The sequence below is a fragment of the Athene noctua genome, chromosome Z (genome assembly GCF_965140245.1).
Source record: "Athene noctua chromosome Z, bAthNoc1.hap1.1, whole genome shotgun sequence".
NCBI lineage: Eukaryota > Metazoa > Chordata > Aves > Strigiformes > Strigidae > Athene > Athene noctua.
Window position 1 is genome coordinate 657,117 of NC_134077.1, and position 16,179 is coordinate 673,295.

At 43.6% G+C, this 16,179-nt stretch overlaps 1 protein-coding gene across 1 annotated transcript in view; it reads left to right on the forward strand.

The window, feature by feature from the left end:
- Positions 1-16,179, forward strand: part of ATP8B1 (ATPase phospholipid transporting 8B1) — a 39,635-nt gene that overhangs the window by 16,119 nt on the left and 7,337 nt on the right. Inside the window, exons 5-23 of the mRNA XM_074932192.1 lie at positions 1,181-1,278; positions 2,513-2,626; positions 3,134-3,232; positions 3,339-3,400; positions 3,840-3,912; positions 4,008-4,078; positions 5,290-5,372; positions 6,882-7,040; positions 7,220-7,308; positions 7,954-8,144; positions 9,068-9,276; positions 10,078-10,121; positions 10,253-10,409; positions 11,544-11,732; positions 12,482-12,594; positions 13,044-13,208; positions 13,565-13,676; positions 14,286-14,361; positions 15,118-15,250. Coding sequence (XP_074788293.1) covers positions 1,181-1,278; positions 2,513-2,626; positions 3,134-3,232; positions 3,339-3,400; positions 3,840-3,912; positions 4,008-4,078; positions 5,290-5,372; positions 6,882-7,040; positions 7,220-7,308; positions 7,954-8,144; positions 9,068-9,276; positions 10,078-10,121; positions 10,253-10,409; positions 11,544-11,732; positions 12,482-12,594; positions 13,044-13,208; positions 13,565-13,676; positions 14,286-14,361; positions 15,118-15,250 — 2,237 coding nt within the window. The remainder of the gene's footprint in view (positions 1-1,180; positions 1,279-2,512; positions 2,627-3,133; positions 3,233-3,338; positions 3,401-3,839; positions 3,913-4,007; positions 4,079-5,289; positions 5,373-6,881; positions 7,041-7,219; positions 7,309-7,953; positions 8,145-9,067; positions 9,277-10,077; positions 10,122-10,252; positions 10,410-11,543; positions 11,733-12,481; positions 12,595-13,043; positions 13,209-13,564; positions 13,677-14,285; positions 14,362-15,117; positions 15,251-16,179) is intronic.

Genomic DNA, 16,179 nt, shown 5'->3' on the forward strand with positions numbered 1-16,179 from the left:
CGGGTTTCACCGTCCCCGCTCTGCAGCGTGGGTGCACTTGGGTCACGGAATCCAGGGAAACCGAAGAGAGCACCCATCGAGGACGATTACCCTGCTGTGGAGAAAAGCGGGGGATGCTTGGCTGATGAGTCAGGAAAGCTGAATTTCAAACCCGTGTCTGCCTCATCCTTCCCAGCCAGCAGAACTGACTCACAGGGGCACCTCGGAGCGAGCAGAGGGACTGCTTGGGTGGGGGTGGCAGGGTGAACAGGGCTGGGGGTGACACAGGCTGGGGGCAGGAAAGGCGTCTGGAGGATCCTGGAGGGAAAGGGGGCACGGACAGTAACCTGACAGCAGGAGGCTTTCTGGCAGTAAGCAGTGGTCAGCCAAAAGCTAGGCATGTCCCACATGGGCTCTGTAGGACTTAAATTAATGATCAGGACCCTAAGGTGGAGGTGGATGGTTTGTTAGCAAGCCCTCTAGAAACCCTTTCCTTAGGGAGGCTGTATGTCAAGTCAGGTTTTAAATGCTAAATACCGAAGGTGACAGGAGGCAAGATTGCTGAGCTGCTTTGCAAGCTGTTTTATCAGTTTGTAGTCCAAAACTGCAGAAATCTGTTGCAGACATCTCTTGTTTACTTTTGTTAAATTTTGCTCCAAAATGCAATTTATATTCCTGAGTTTTCAAGCAGTCAAACAAAACTGATGGCTGAAGAATTGAGCACTTCAGATTTTTACTTTTTTTTTTTTATGGTTGTAAATGAAAACCATTCCACAGTATGGTCATATGAAATAATTGTTTTCAGAAGTTGAGTGGACCATTTCTAGAGAGACTGAGAAACCCTGTTTTGGGTGCTGAGTGCTTCACAGGTGTGATAAAAGCAAACCCAAAGAGAGGAAAGAAGGGAATTCAGCATGATTAAATGTTACTCTGAGAGATTTTCAGTTTCTCATAGGACTTCCAAATTATTAATCACCACTTCTTCCTACCTCAGATTATATTTTCATTGTTAATAACAGCCTGGAAACTTATTGAAAACTTTTTTTTTTTTAGACTATGCATTAAAAAGCAGGGACCAGTCTTGTTTCAGTTGGAAGTACCTTTAAGAGATGGCATTTGAGAGAAAACCTGAAACTGGCAGATTTGTTCCCTCATGTTTATAACAATCAGTTATTGACCCATTTTGCCTTTTCTCTTCCAGACTGCAGCTGGCAAGTTAAAGCAAATGATGAATGCTTCTACCAACAGCCCCAGTTTAAGAGAACTGTATTTCTGTGCTTCAAAAAAAGCAAATATGCAGTAAGTTTTCTTTATCTCAACTATGTGCTAATAGTACTCGGTAGGGTGAATACTTCCTTAATCTCAGTAAGATCTTTGCAACCACTCCTGATTAGTGTAAAAGCCACAATTAACACTTCCTTAGGATTTCCATCAAAGGTGAAGAACTGCTTTTGGGTTTGTGAATGGAAAATCAAGGTATGGAGAGACTCGTTTAAGATGAGAGAGATCCTGAGAAGCCAGGTGTTGTCAGTCCAAATTCCGATTTTATCTGCTCAGCTGCGGCTGTTGCAAACGTCTGCACAGGTGTTGTCTTTCATATCAGAACTCTTAGTGTAGTATTAAGCAATATCCTGATTAAGCTAGACCAGGACAGTCTCAAAAATAGACGTTTGGAAATGTCTACTTGTTTAAACAATGTCATTCTGAATCCACCTGATTTTGATACAGGAGACATTTTTATCTCATTTAATAAGACAAAAGGTTGGGTTTTTTTTTTTCTTCCCCTGTCCTTAAATTTCCCACTTTTCAGAGCAGTAAGTGACAGAGGCTGTGCACTGTCTGGCTTCATCGGTGGTACCTGCTGAGGTACCTGCCTTGCAGACGGGGCGGTTTGCGTTATCTCATGCCTGAGGATGAACAGTTCACAGTAAAACTGCTGCCCTGGAGCTATTCAAATGGAAATCTGTCGTGTTGGACTAGGTAGGGACTGGCACTCCTGAGAGTTGACCTTTGCTGGATCTGACATTGTCCCTCCTGAATAAGTCTAGTTAAATCCTTTGTATCAGGATTCATGATTTGTAGTTTGCCCGAGACCAATTACATTCCTATTAAAGATGTCATGTATTTAGCAATTCATGTCGGAAGGCTTTACAGAGAAGACTGCCCAGGAGGAGGAGGGCGCTGAAGCTCCCTCCCCTTCCCTGTGCTCTGGCAGTGCTACCTGCAGGGTGTATTTCCCTGGCAGAGGTGGTGACCTGCCCGGCTGCGGCTGCCCGGTGCCCTGTAGTCCTGGGGGTAGCAAAAGCCTCGGTCTGAAGTATGTTAATTGGAGTATGTTAATTCAGCCAAACAGGCCTTTTTTTTCCTTGTTATGTTGAGACTGTGACCCATGTTAAACTGTTGAGGAAAGGTCCAACTCTAACAAAGTTCATAAGGAAGATTTCACCAGTAAAATGCTTAAAAAATATGCATTGTACATCTGTAATATAAGAAGAATCTGCTGTTGTGAATGACGTTTGGCTTTCTTCAACAGGGAAATGCAATTAAGACATACAAGTACAACCCTATCACTTTTTTACCACTGAATCTGTTGGAACAGTTTAAAAGAGCAGCCAACTTCTATTTCCTTGTTCTTCTCATTTTGCAGGTAAGAAAGGCAGAGAGAGAATACTAACTGTAAAGTGAATACCGAGCGGAGGAATACTTATGGCACAGTTCAGTGCTGTCCTGTCGGGAAACTGCAGGGCACTTTGTAAGTGATGTATCTGAACTGCTGCAGAAACTGGGCCCATCTTGGCAGAAATCTGGAACAACCCTACCCTAGCTTTGTAGTAGCTAGGATGAGCTAGTTCATGAATTTTGTGGGGGAAGGCTGTTTCCTTTGTAAAACACAATGCCTTAAGTTCCACTCACGGATCAGAAGCGCCAACAGGAGAGAGGAGCAGCTACAGCTGTTACAGAAACCGATGCGCAAGTAGGGCAGCACAGGCAAACTCTCCCCCGAGAGCTTTGTTCATCTTCACACCTGCTTTAAAATTCTCTCTCTGCAGTGCTGGTTTTCTTTCTTAAGTTATAGTCAGATCACTATGAAATGTCTCTGAATTGAGCTTGATTGATGATCCTGTACTGAACTGATTTTGTTTGTCTTTTGCAGTCGATTCCCCAAATAACTACCCTGTCATGGTATACAACACTGGTGCCCTTACTCTTGGTGCTGGGGATAACTGCTGTCAAAGACCTAGTGGATGACATTGTAAGAAACATGTTTTGTTAATATGAAAAGCAAAAGAAAACAGTGTAGTTTATTTCTTTAATTGTGATACACAGTAGGGAGTACATTCTCTACTCCTGGTTTTCAGGCTCGTCACAGGATGGACAACGAGGTTAATAATAGGACATGCGAAGTCATCAGGGATGGAAGGTTTGTACTGTTCCCTTCTTAACTTTGTAAGTAATATTTGTTGCCTTGTTACTAAATTTCATCACAGATCTTAAACTACAGATGATAGAGAAAGTTCAGCTTTATGTTCTCTACTGTCTATGTGAAAACCTGATTGGAAATGGAAGAGAAGTGCCCAAAGGAGTAATTTAAACTTAATTCTGTGGCACTAAGTCTGTGCTAAGAGCAACTTATTTGGAGAGAAAGGCAGAAGTTCATATGTAGCTGAAGATGGAAGAGAAGAGGCAAGTTAACTTCTAAGTTACAGACCCTCAACGAAATTGCAGTTTCCAAAACCAGAAAGCATACCTTACCAAAGTGTAATGCTTTTGTACTAAGGAAAGCTCAGCATTTCAAGATTTATAGAGTGCATAGTGTTCTAGATTAAACAGTAATAATTATTAAACTATCTTGATATTAGGTTCAAGAACACAAAATGGAAAGATATTAAAGTTGGTGATATCATTCGTCTGAAGAAAAACACTTTCGTTCCTGTAAGTGCTTTAGATATACTTGTTTCATGTTTCTACAGAGTTCTGTATGAATCTTGACTTGGATTTATTTGATGCTTATTTATTTGTTTTTCTAGGCTGATATTTTGCTGCTATCCAGCTCAGAACCAAACAGTCTCTGCTATGTAGAGACAGCTGAACTAGATGGGTAAGGGGCGCTATTGAAGGATTTCTTGGCTTTAATTTTGGCTTTCTGGTAAAAGAGCAAGATGTGTGTACTTTGGACTCTACTTGTCACTTGTTAAACCACGTCTGGAAAGCTGTGTCCAGTTTGTGATTCCCTCATTAAAGGATCCACTGGAGTGCCACAGAGATGTCTGGGGGGTTGGAGAACATGACGTAGGAAGAAAGGGTGAAGGACTTGGGTTTATCCAGCCTGGAGAGGAGAAGGGTGATTTAATCAGTCTTCCAGTACCTCAAAGGTAGTTACAGAGGAGATGCCCCCTTCACAGGGGGGCACATTGACAGGGCGAGAAGCCATGGATACAAGTAGCTCCGGGGACAATTCTGTCTGTATTCAAGAACAATTGTTTTCATAGTGGCTGATTTTTTACCCTTGCCCAGAGCAGTGGTGGAGTTTCTCTCACTGGAAGCAGTCAAGGCTTGGCTTGACGGGGCCCTGGGTAACCTCACCCGCGGTCCCGCTTCCAGCAGGAGGTTGGACTGTTGGTACCAGAGCTCTCTTCCAGTCTGGACTTTTCTATTATTTTAAACTTCTCTTATTCCCTGTCAGAGCGGGGATACAAAAAGATATTTTTCTGTGGAAGTTTTCCAGAGAAACTGCTTAAATAGTGTAAATCTTACTGTCTCTGTCACGTTGCTTTGTAAATGTTTTAGTTCGTGTTGTCAGGAGAGCTGGTGCTGAATTCCTCTAGAAAAGCCTGTCATGAGATGGGCTTCACCTAATGAGGTGAAATGCTAGTTTTTCGGAATGAGCAGTGTATTCCTCACTCAGCCTTTAGTAATCTTAAAACTGATAATTTATAACATCGCTCAGAGCGAGGGTCTGTTGTGTTGTGAAAGTTTTGTTCCCTGTTGGAGCTTCTAACAGTACCAGTTACTCAGTACTGCTTTCAGATAACCATTACTTCAAACCGAGTTATTCCATTAGTGAAACAGTGATTGTCAGAAGCTTCCCTGACCTGTGAGCAGAGGTAAAGGGGTAAGATTTCTCTCGTGAAGAAGAGCGGCCAGTGTAAGAGGTAGTCACACGGTGCCTGATTGCTTTGTAGCCACGTGTGCATGTGGCTTTGCTTCCAAGTAGGAGCTTGGTACCTGGGGCAGATTTCCTTAATTTTGTTCAAACTCCTTTCCTGTATCCATGTTTTATTAAATGACCTTTTTATCCTTTCTTCTTAGGGAGACTAACTTAAAATTCAAGATGGCTCTTGAGGTCACACACAGATACCTTCAAGAAGAAAGTGCGATGGCAGAGTTTAACGGTTTGTACTGTTGTGTCCTCACAAGGATTAGGTGTTGCTCAAGCTGTTCATGCTACAAGTAAATAAACTGTGGGTGGGATGGAAGTGTTGCCCGTGGTGCTTGTGATTCTGGAGCTGGCGGCTTCCTGGCTTTTGTCCCGAAGCAGCGTAAGCAAATTGCACAAGGAAATTGTGCTGCTGAGCAGAATATAGCCTGTCTGATGGCGAGGCCTTTGCCACGAAGGAGGGCATGGGGCCCCTTACTACTGTTAAAGAAGTCTGCTGTTGGGATTGGATCTGGAAAATATCTTCTATTGTCCTTTTGACATCTATTGTTACGATCCAGCTTTCTGTGCATGTTGTGGAAACTTGAAGGGCAGGAATCCCTTCTCTTTCTGAGATCTGACACAGAGTTTTATCTCAAGCTGACTTTTTAGCCATCCTAAAATTGCAAATGCTTTAAAAAAAAAAAAAAGACAGAATACTTACAACCGAGTGATGTGGAGAGGTAAGCAACTAGGGACTGTTCCTGGTTTCCTGCGGTGTGAGAAAGGAGGAGCACAAGGTGAAGCGAGCAACTGACACATTCAGAATAAAACAGAAGGGAGATGCTTTTTCACGCAATACATAGTTGAGATAAAATTCACAGTTTGCTAAAAGATTTTGTGGCTGTAAAAAGTCTGTGCTTTCAGTGAAGGTCTCGAGCAAACTGCTGTGGAAGGAGAGGCTGCCCCCGGAGCTGTCGGCTCTGGTTCAGGAGGTCTGTCGGCCACAACTGCCTGTGACCATGGAAGTGTTTCAGTGGCCTGTGCCTGTAGTTTTACTCTTCCTCACACGTGCACTGGTCCCGATGAGAACGGCAGTGTTTGGGCCTGAAACGGCCACTCTGTGCCCCCTGTGGCCATCGGCAGCTGAGATTTACAGGGTTTTTTTATGTCTGAAGTGGAATTTCCATAACAGTAAGTGCAGCATGAACCAAAGTTTTAGGATGAGCTCAGCTGAGGGGATGGAAGCAAGCAGTCATACAGCAGGCAGCGGGAACAGGGCCCAGCCCAGGAGTGAAAGCAGAGGGTCACTCTTGCAGCCGTAGGTCGGGCACCCATACAGCCTGGCAGCCACCTCTGTCGGTCACAGCGTGTCCCAGCGGGTTCCCCCCTCAGGGGTCAGCAGCCGAGGGCTGCGGGGCAGGGCGAGCTGCACGCTCGCTCTTCTGGGCATGCCTGTGGTAGAGCTGAGAAGTGTGAGAAGGGGAACAGAAAGTGCCCCCTTTGGCAGTAAACGCTGCGCGTGCTGGTCTTGGTGCAGAAATGGATTGTTCTGCTACTTCAGTCGGGAAGGCAAAATGCCACCCTAAGATACTGTATTTAAAATAGCCCTGAGTGTTTGTACTCCATAAATTTCAGAGAAATCATTTATCCAAAACACTTGCTTTCTCAAGAAAAACAACCTCATGAAGTCAAACTGCTTCTGTGGTGGATACAAATCAGTGCACTGTTGTATATTAAACGTCTCCTCCTCCAAATTTTTTAGGTCTGATTGAGTGTGAAGAACCTAACAACCGACTGGATAAGTTTGCAGGAACGTTGTTCTGGAGAAACATGAGTTATTCCCTGGATGCTGATAAGATTTTATTACGTGGATGTAAAATCAGAAATACAGATTTCTGCCATGGAGTGGTCATATTTGCAGGTATTTATGAATTGAAGGTGTGTGATATTTACTGACTAAAAGCATGCCCTGCAGAGTGAAATGACATCTTTATCTTATAAACGACTATGTTTTATGTCCCAGTTTTGTAAAATAGTAATACTAGCATTTACAATACGTTGCATATTGTATCTTTCCTTTTTTTTTTTCTTTACTTTTAGGTGCTGATACAAAAATAATGAAAAATAGTGGAAAGACAAGATTTAAAAGGACAAAAATTGACTCCCTTATGAATTACATGGTTTATACTGTAAGCCTTTTTGTTTAAAATTCAGATGTTTGAGTTCATTTTTAAGGGAATAGAGTGAATGCAAATTTAGGAAACTTGGTTTTTTTTTCCTTGTGGTGTAATAAGTAAGTTTCCACTTTGTTTTGGCCCGATGAGTTGGGGTGAACTAGGATGGAATCCAGAAAGGTGCCTCGCGGTTGGTGGAATCTGTGACCCTAAACTGCAGGTGTAGGGCAGCCTTCACGAGGCAGGAAAGTGCTTCAGGTGTTTCAGGTGCTTCGGCTTGTCTGCAGGTGCGGCTCCAGCCTGGCAGGTTCGGCACCCGCGGGGCGTGTGTGCGGGACACCCGCTGGCTCCGCTGAGGGCACTCCCTGGGGCAGGGACGGGGGCAGGCAGAGGCACCCACCCCTCACGGCTGCGGCCCCTGCTCCGAGCACGTGCGTGTACCCTGTTGGTTGCCTACTTAAATGAACCTGCAAACACAAAACCGGTGCCCGGGGAGCAGACTGAAATCACAACCCGGATTATTTGAAGAGACCCTTTTTGGGGAAAGGCTTGCTCCCCTTCTTACTGACAAATACACGTAATACTTTATTTTGAATGTGGAGATTTGGGATTTGAGGAGGAGTTTCTGAGGTGTGAGCAGCCTCTCTCTGTACCCTGTAGATTTTTGTTGTGCTCATCCTGCTGTCGGCCGGCCTCGCCATCGGACACACGTACTGGGAGCAGCAGATCGGCAACTTGTCTTGGTACCTCTATGATGCAGCAGACTTCAGCCCTCCATATCGTGGCTTCCTCAACTTCTGGGGGTATATCATTGTCCTGAACACCATGGTTCCCATTTCCCTCTATGTGAGGTAGGTAAATACCTCGGCCTTTAATAGCTCAACTGGTAATAAGGTTGAATTGCTTAACTTAGGGATTAATGGTGAATGGACGTAATTTCCCATCGGTGATAACAAATGCAGCTTCACACTGGATGGGAAAGCACGTTAATTCTCTGTCTTACTGAAAAGACATTGGATACACTCACCCTTTTCACTGAGATTTTACAAGAAAGTGATCTGTATTCCTTTCATATAAAATCATCACTTGGGGATCTTTGACTCAGAATTTAAAGATATCAAGCTTTCCTTACAGTATGTAGGATAGCTGCTCTATACCTTAAGTAAGGAAAAAATTCTCCCAAGTAGTCATCTCCGACAAAATTGGAGACTTTTTAAAGTGAGGCTGAGAGACTTTAATCTCTCAGTCTAACTCTGCAGTCACAGTGCATGAAGGAAACTACTTGAAAGTAAAATTAAAATAGAAAAATCATATTTTCCAGATTTATTCTCAAAAGAGCGGCCTTACTGCTCCACGCAGTATGAATAATTTTGCCCTTGACAAACCTGTCTGTAACATACTTGAAGTCATCCAGCCTCCTACCCACTCTTCTACAAATTGTATTTAAAATGCCATTCCCAGGCGGGATTTCTGTTTGTTACGGGAGCAGCACCACTGGCGCTTCGGGCTTGGTAAAGCCATAGAGGCTTTTCCGCTGTTCCTGCGGCGGGTTGGAGCTGAGCTTGTGGTGCAGCATCAGTTGGAGTGCCCTGGGCTGGGTGATGGTGCTCTGAGGTGCTGGGAAATGTCACTGCTTTGCCTTGAGCTCCTGGGGGGCTGTCTGAGCCATCCGGGTCCTCAGACAGAGTCACAGTCCCCTGCATCTGATCATATGTCGTTATTTTGAAATACGAGATGGAGTTGGGAGTGACAACATTCATTTTCTTTCCCTCAGCGTTGAAGTGATTCGTCTGGGCCAAAGCTACTTTATCAACTGGGACCTGCAGATGTATTACCCCGAGAAGGACACGCCTGCGAAGGCCAGAACCACCACGCTGAACGAGCAGCTGGGGCAGATCCACTACATCTTCTCTGACAAGACGGGAACGCTGACGCAGAACATCATGACGTTTAAAAAATGTTGCATAAATGGCCAAAGATACGGTAAGTCTGTGCCGTGCTGCTGCGCCCTGTAGCAAAACCCTGTGCTGGGGGCACGGAGGGGAGATGCTGCCAGTCCCTGCAAGCGCAGCGGGCAGCTGCTGGCCAGCCTGGACGACCGAGGAGGAATTAATGCTGGTTTGACATCAGGTGCTTACGAGTCCTAGTTTCAGCTGAACTCCCACAATTTAGCCCTAGCTTTGAGTAAAGCTCTAGTAAGATTGAACTCTTGGTGTTTTCCCACTGTTTTCCCCTTTAAAAAGTGGAAATCGATGGACTTGAGTGGAAATTCCCAGCAGAAAAGTCAGAAATGAGTAATTTATGAATGCTTTGGTAGAAATTTTGGTAGAAACGCTTCAGGGACAAAATTAATCTCGAAATAAATAAAAAAAAAGTATTAAGAACAGCTGTTTTCCATTTTGGTGTCAGTTAATTATAAAAAATAAACATGCAGCATATCAGCTCCAAAACGATTGTTTGGTCAGTTCACAGAACAAGAACACAGCGTGCTGATGCCATGTGCTTTTAAACATCCTACCTCTGGAGAGAGGTGAGGACTTTCCGACAGCGAGAGCTGTGTTAGGCCAGCAGGGATATTTTATAACAATTCCATCGTGTGCTTTTTTTTCTTATATTTGCCTTGGTGTCACTAGTATACAAAGGTACTGGGGCTATGAATGAATTTGCTTTTTTTTTTAAATCTGAGCTACTCTAGTGTGGTAGATACTCCATAGATCTTTTTTAAATTTGTGAACGAGTTGTAAAAACTTTGTTTTTTCTGTGCTGTGTCTCCTTGTGTTGCAGGAGAGTGCCGGGATGGAGCAGGGCAGCTTCAGAGCCACCCAGAGGTAGGTGGGTCCAGTGTGGCCCTGAAGTCCCTGCGGCCCGTAGAACCTTCCCCTGCCAGGGTGTGAAGAGATGCAGGTGGGCACAAAGCAGTTGCACGTGAAATAACTCAGACTGTCTCTTTCCTGAGCAGCAAGTGGATTTCAGCTGGAACGAGTACGCAGACGGAAAGTTCTCGTTCTACGATCACTATCTGATAGAGCAAATAAAGTCTGGAAAGGAGCCAGAAATTCAAAAGTTCTTTTTCCTGCTTGCCATTTGTCACACAGTCATGGTTGACACTTCTGATGGTGAGTATTTTTTTTGGTTTGTTTTTTTTTTTTCTCATGTAAATGGAAAGAATAATTCAAATCCAGTTGCACAAGGGAGAGGCCCAAAACTAACGCTGATCCCAGAAGTGAGGAGGAGTGTTAGGCTTCTCTTTTAAATTAAACAAAAGCAAGAGCTGATGCTGTTCCCTGTGCTGAGTTTATCTGAGCCTTTATGGAAGGAGGACTGTCTTTATGACAGTTGCAGCTGTGACAAACATGCACCTTAAACAACAGATTTAGAGAGGTGGGGGAACAGTTTATACAGTCTTGTGTTTTCATGTTATGGGTGTTCTCTCTGTTCAAATACATCTTTAAAATCTCAAAAGCATAACAATACAGTGATAATGACACTAGCAACGTCTCTGGTTCCACCTACATATGTGGAAGTACAAACATCTTTGGAAACTTGTTCTCAGTGTGGAAAAAGGAGTGTTTTCAGCACGAGGGTTTCGCGCTCTTCCTCCTTGACTCACAGCCCCACAGATATGTATACACATCATGGATGTCTGTCCTAAGAGTATTGGCAGCAAATAAGCAAAATGAATAACAAAACTCTGAGAGAAACTAAATTCAGAGGTGAGTGACTATTGAAGAATTCATGAAAGTGGAAAATAAGGTTGGAAGATTCAGCTAGAACATTGAAGAGTAATCCTGCTCTGCTCCCACCTTGGCGAGGTCTCTGTGGAGCTGGCAGGCTCCTGTCCTTCCTTACTCCTCCTGATGTTTCTGGGGTTGTTTCCACTACACTGTATTGGTGTCTGTGGCTGAGCTGCTTCTGGAGCTTCCTTTGAAAATGCATAAGTGAATGTGTTGAGAAATTGAGGTATTTCAGTTGTAATGGTTTTGAGACGTTACAGTTGTTGCTTTATACCTGGAGGGAAGAGGTTCAGGGACGTGTCCTGTTTGGAAAGCACGTGTAACCCAAAGGGGGGTGATGATGGTCCTTCTCCTCTGTGTGCACTGCTCTCGGGTGCTGCCGTGGTGTAGGAGACCCCGCCTCAGAAAGGGGCAGGACTGGCACGTCCAGCTCAAGCCCTCTAAACAAGGGGGGTGAATTGAGTGCCCCTGTAATGCCCAGGCGCGTCCTGGCTCTCTCCTCCTCCCACCTTACAGGTCAGCTCAATTACCAAGCAGCTTCCCCAGACGAAGGGGCCCTGGTTACAGCAGCCAGAAACTTTGGCTATGTTTTTCTTTCCCGAACGCAAAACACTATCACTATAAGTGAAATGGGGATTGAAAGAACTTACGACGTCCTCGCTATCTTGGATTTCAACAGCGACAGAAAGCGGATGTCTGTCATTGGTAAGCTGGTCGCCACCCACCTTCATAGCAAAGGTCGCTGGTATTTCGTAGGTGAAGAAGTACCTGCAAGGGGAGTTGAAGTCAAGAATTAGGGCTGTGTGACACGCAGTCCTAGGATAGATTTTAATCCCCAAAGCTCTGGATAGCAAACGAGAGGCTCTGTAATTAGGTGCAAATGTGTCTGCTGGACAGTCCTGGTGTCCAGACGTGGCCTCTGCTGCTGGCCATCTCGGGTCTCTTTAGAAGCTTGAAGAAATGCTGCAAAGATGATTTATTCCCCTTTTTCCTCAGAAAACAGACAAGTTGTACGTTCCTCTAGCTATGGCAATACTGGGATTGTCAATTGAGGTTTAAATAGCTCTTTAGTTTTCATTTTATCTTTAAAGGAGTCAGTCTAGAATCAGTTAGAGATCTGTCATTTTTGAAGGCCATAGTTACAGTGCATTGTATCTCTAGCAAATATCTCTGCCCAGCTCCTGTGGGCAACTGAGATGTTAATCCTATACAAACCATTATCAGCAACATAATCCTTGGGAGTTTAAATAACCTCTCCTGTCATGAGAGAGAAGAGGAAATGCACTTCTCAACCAAGTTGCTTAACTGAATAATAACAGAGATGATGAAAAAGAAAGATGACCTTGTAGTTTTGGTACTTAACAGCAGTAGACTGAAAAATCTGATCTGAAACTATTCCGTTATTTAAATGTACTCTTAACATTTTGTCCCCTCTCTCCTATTTTACTCCACAGTAAAAGAATCAGGTGGAAATATCAGGCTGTATTGTAAAGGGGCTGACACAGTAATCTATGAACGGTTGCACCCAAGGAATCTAAAGAGAGAAGCTACAGAAGAAGCGCTAGATGTATGTTTGTATTTTTTATGATAATCTAATTCTATTAATCTCCTTTTCCTAAGATATTAAGACAAATGCAGACCTGTAATTAGTTTTACGAGTCCTCCCAAACCTGAGAAGTAATCAAAGCAATATAAATTTTCATGCATGTTCTTAAAAATGCATTCATTGACTTTTCATGAGAAGTCAACTTAAATGTTGTTGACATGATTTTTCTTCATAATTACAGTATTCCAGACTACTACACTCTCTTCTATTTGTCACCTCTTCAGTCTTTCAGCTCAAACTGCCTTGTCAGCTGTAATGGAGTTTTTGGCATTTCTGAAATACCCAGGACTAACTGCACAGTCAGATTTGTTTTATCAGATTTACCAAATGCTTGTGATCTTAACTCTTATGTTTGGATTGCAAACGAAGGGTTTTGTTTTGTGAATGTGGTGTTTTTAATTATTTTACAGATTTTTGCAAATGAAACTCTTAGGACGCTCTGCCTGTGCTACAGGGACATCAGTCATGATGAATTTGAAGCATGGAATAAAAAGTTTGCAGAGGCCAGTGTAGCTACAACTAATCGTGATGAAGCTCTGGACAAAGTATATGAGGAAATAGAAAAAAACTTGATTGTAAGTCACGCTTTAAATTTTTAGTGTGCTTTTATTCTTATATAAGAAGAAATATCTTTTTGAAAATAAGTTATCCTTGTTTATTATAACATTTTAATTTAGATCTTTTCAGTATTTTATTGGCTTTAGAGCTACACCAAGTTTTAGAGTTTAATAGAATGAGGGGAAGTATATAGGACGTATATATTGCAGTGTGGTCACTTCTACATGCAAGAGTTTGTCTTTACTGAATTCTTAGCTTGAGCTGTACCCTGGCATGAACACATGTCCAGAGTAGTTTTAATTCTCTACTGAAAATGAGTCAGTTTTCTGTGTATGTTTATCCTACTAAAAGCTGTATTTCTGATACCTTCCAGCTGCTTGGTGCGACAGCTATTGAAGACAAACTACAGGATGGAGTTCCAGAAACCATTTCCAGACTTTCAAAAGCAGACATTAAAATCTGGGTGCTTACTGGTGACAAAAAAGGTGGGTTTACTTACAGCCAAAGAGCCAGTAAAAACAGGGTAAGGGCTCGGAGAGAAACCGGGACAAATGCAGACTAGAAATAAAGCACGTGCTTCCAGAAAAGCTTAGTATGCAAATCCATTGAAATCAAAACTGGAGGAGTTTCTGCAACATGCAGAGTTTCATCCCAGCTGTTCCCAGTCTAGAGTTACTGGCTGGACTTCTGTGTAAGTTCAGCTCCTCCAGCAGATGAGCCTAGATGACTGATGTTGTGTCCATCTCCTGTAGGGAAATACCCAGCTCCTGCTTTTCCCAAAGCAAGTGTAGGACAACTTGCTCATAACCCCAGGCTTGCTTGGCTCTGAGGGCAAGGACCAAAACTTGTCTTTTTACAGCAAAAAATGTACTTTTCAAATAATCACAAGCGCTGCCGACAGAGACAGATTGGCTGTTGTTCTGGTAGTTGCTAGTCTGCAGTCAGACAACACGTTTTGTTAAGTCAGTTCCACAGATGGCATTCGGTGGGTGAGTGGCCGTCCTTAAGGACTTCAGGTACTGCTGGCTGCTCCCAGCAGTTACTCGTGGCACAACTTTAAGTAAGTCCTTTCTTATATTTTTTTTTAATTGTAGAAACTGCTGAAAATATTGGATTTTCTTGTGAACTCTTAACAGAAGAAACAACAATCTGCTATGGAGAAGATACCAGGCAAGTGAAAAGCCCGAAGGATTTCTTTTGTGGGAATTAAGCGTTCCATTTTTAAAATTAACCCAGCAGTAAGATTGGTTTATCCCACAGTGACTCTTCAGTGACCGAATAGTGTTGCTTGGCAGTTGTTCACTGGTACATTGTCTGTTTGTTTGCTTTTTACAGCAATTTTGCAAGACAACCTCTTAATTGTGGGTAAAGGTGGCAACATCCTGTTTGCAGGAGTTTATACGTTCTTGGTCAACAGCTGTAGACATTACATTTGTCCTGTAGTTCAGACGAGTCTGGAGCCTCCCTGCAGGCCTCTCCCTAGCCCAAATCTTGAGCAGTTGCCAGGTTTTGCTCTCACTACCTGTCCCTGAACTCACCCCAGCTGGTCTTTCACCCTGTCCCATCCTCCTGGACACGGTACAGAGCTGTGCTATGAAACCAGAGTTGACCCAAGGTATTCGTAATGAATTTCTCAAAATGGTTAGACACAAGGAAAAAGACGTGGGACCAGGAGAAGAACTAGGGCCTTGTAACAGTGTCACAACTATTCCTGACTTGTTTTTCTAATATTTCCCTTATTTGCAAACCAGTGTGATCCTCTTTTCACTGTTGTTCGAGCACTGCTTAGAACATCAATTAATATATGGCCAAAAAAAGTCCTTGCAGCATATATTGCATTTCTTTCTTGCAGATTTTCAGGCTGGGGCTGATCTAGCTTAAAACTGATCCTTGATTTTCCATAATAGTATCCACCTCTCTTTCCAGTGCTCTCCTTCAAACCAGGTTGGAAAACCAGAAGAACAGAGCTGGATCAAGTACCCACTCCTCTCTAAAAATGAATGAGCCCTTCTTCCAGGGCAGTAGAGATCGTGCTTTAATCATCACTGGCTCCTGGCTGGTATGTACAAAAGATCTTCTCCCATGTGTTTGAGACTTTGGGGGTACCACTGAGTCACAGTGTCTTTCACTGAGGACTCTGTTCATTGGTCTTGGCCGTTGTACTGCCAGCTGAACACATCTGTCTCATATTTTTTGGTTTTGGAGGTTGAAAAGAGCACTCAGTAAAATAAGGAATGCCTTAGGCCTTTCAAATCACCCTGGTAGCTGCCATCAAAGTAAAGCCAAGCCCCTGCAAAAGCACAGTCTGATCTTCAGAGTATTTATTCTTCGTGGGGATTCCAGTCTAATGGAAAAAAAAACTGAGGAAGAGATGACTGCTGGCATTACAAGATGCACGGCTTCACCTCAGGCCCAGAAATCCTGCTTGAAATGAGAGATGGGAGTGAAAGGGTAGAAGCAAAAGACAGGTTTCCTGCTCTGTCCTGCCATACAGTGCTCTGACAGGAGCTTAGAAAGCAGAAAAGAGCTTTTAGCAGAGAGGTGAGTGGCAGTAATCCAGTGACTACTGCACACGCTGTTGGCAGGCTGCTCTTACAGACACCTGTAAAGGAGGAAGTCTGGTGAAAGACTAAAGACCAACCCTCTGCCACGTTTCAGTGTTTCAGCCCTCAAGCTTTATTTTGTGTTAAAAAAATCTACATCAGTGTATGAAGCTTGGGAACAGGCTGGGGACACCTCAGGGTAATCTAGCAGGAGCAGCAGATAAAATTGCAGGTCTCGGTTACCCCCCACGCCAGCTGAAGTGCCCCCCAGCTAACCCCAGTATTTATAGGGCACTTCCACGAGTGCTGGGTGTGGTCGGGCTTCTCTCAGGAGATGGGGAAAGAGGACAGAGGGGAGTTTAAATGCCAGAATGTTTTCACATGTGAATTCATTCCCATCGGAAGAAATATTCCTCTGAACTCTGCAAGAAGTGCTGTGACGCTA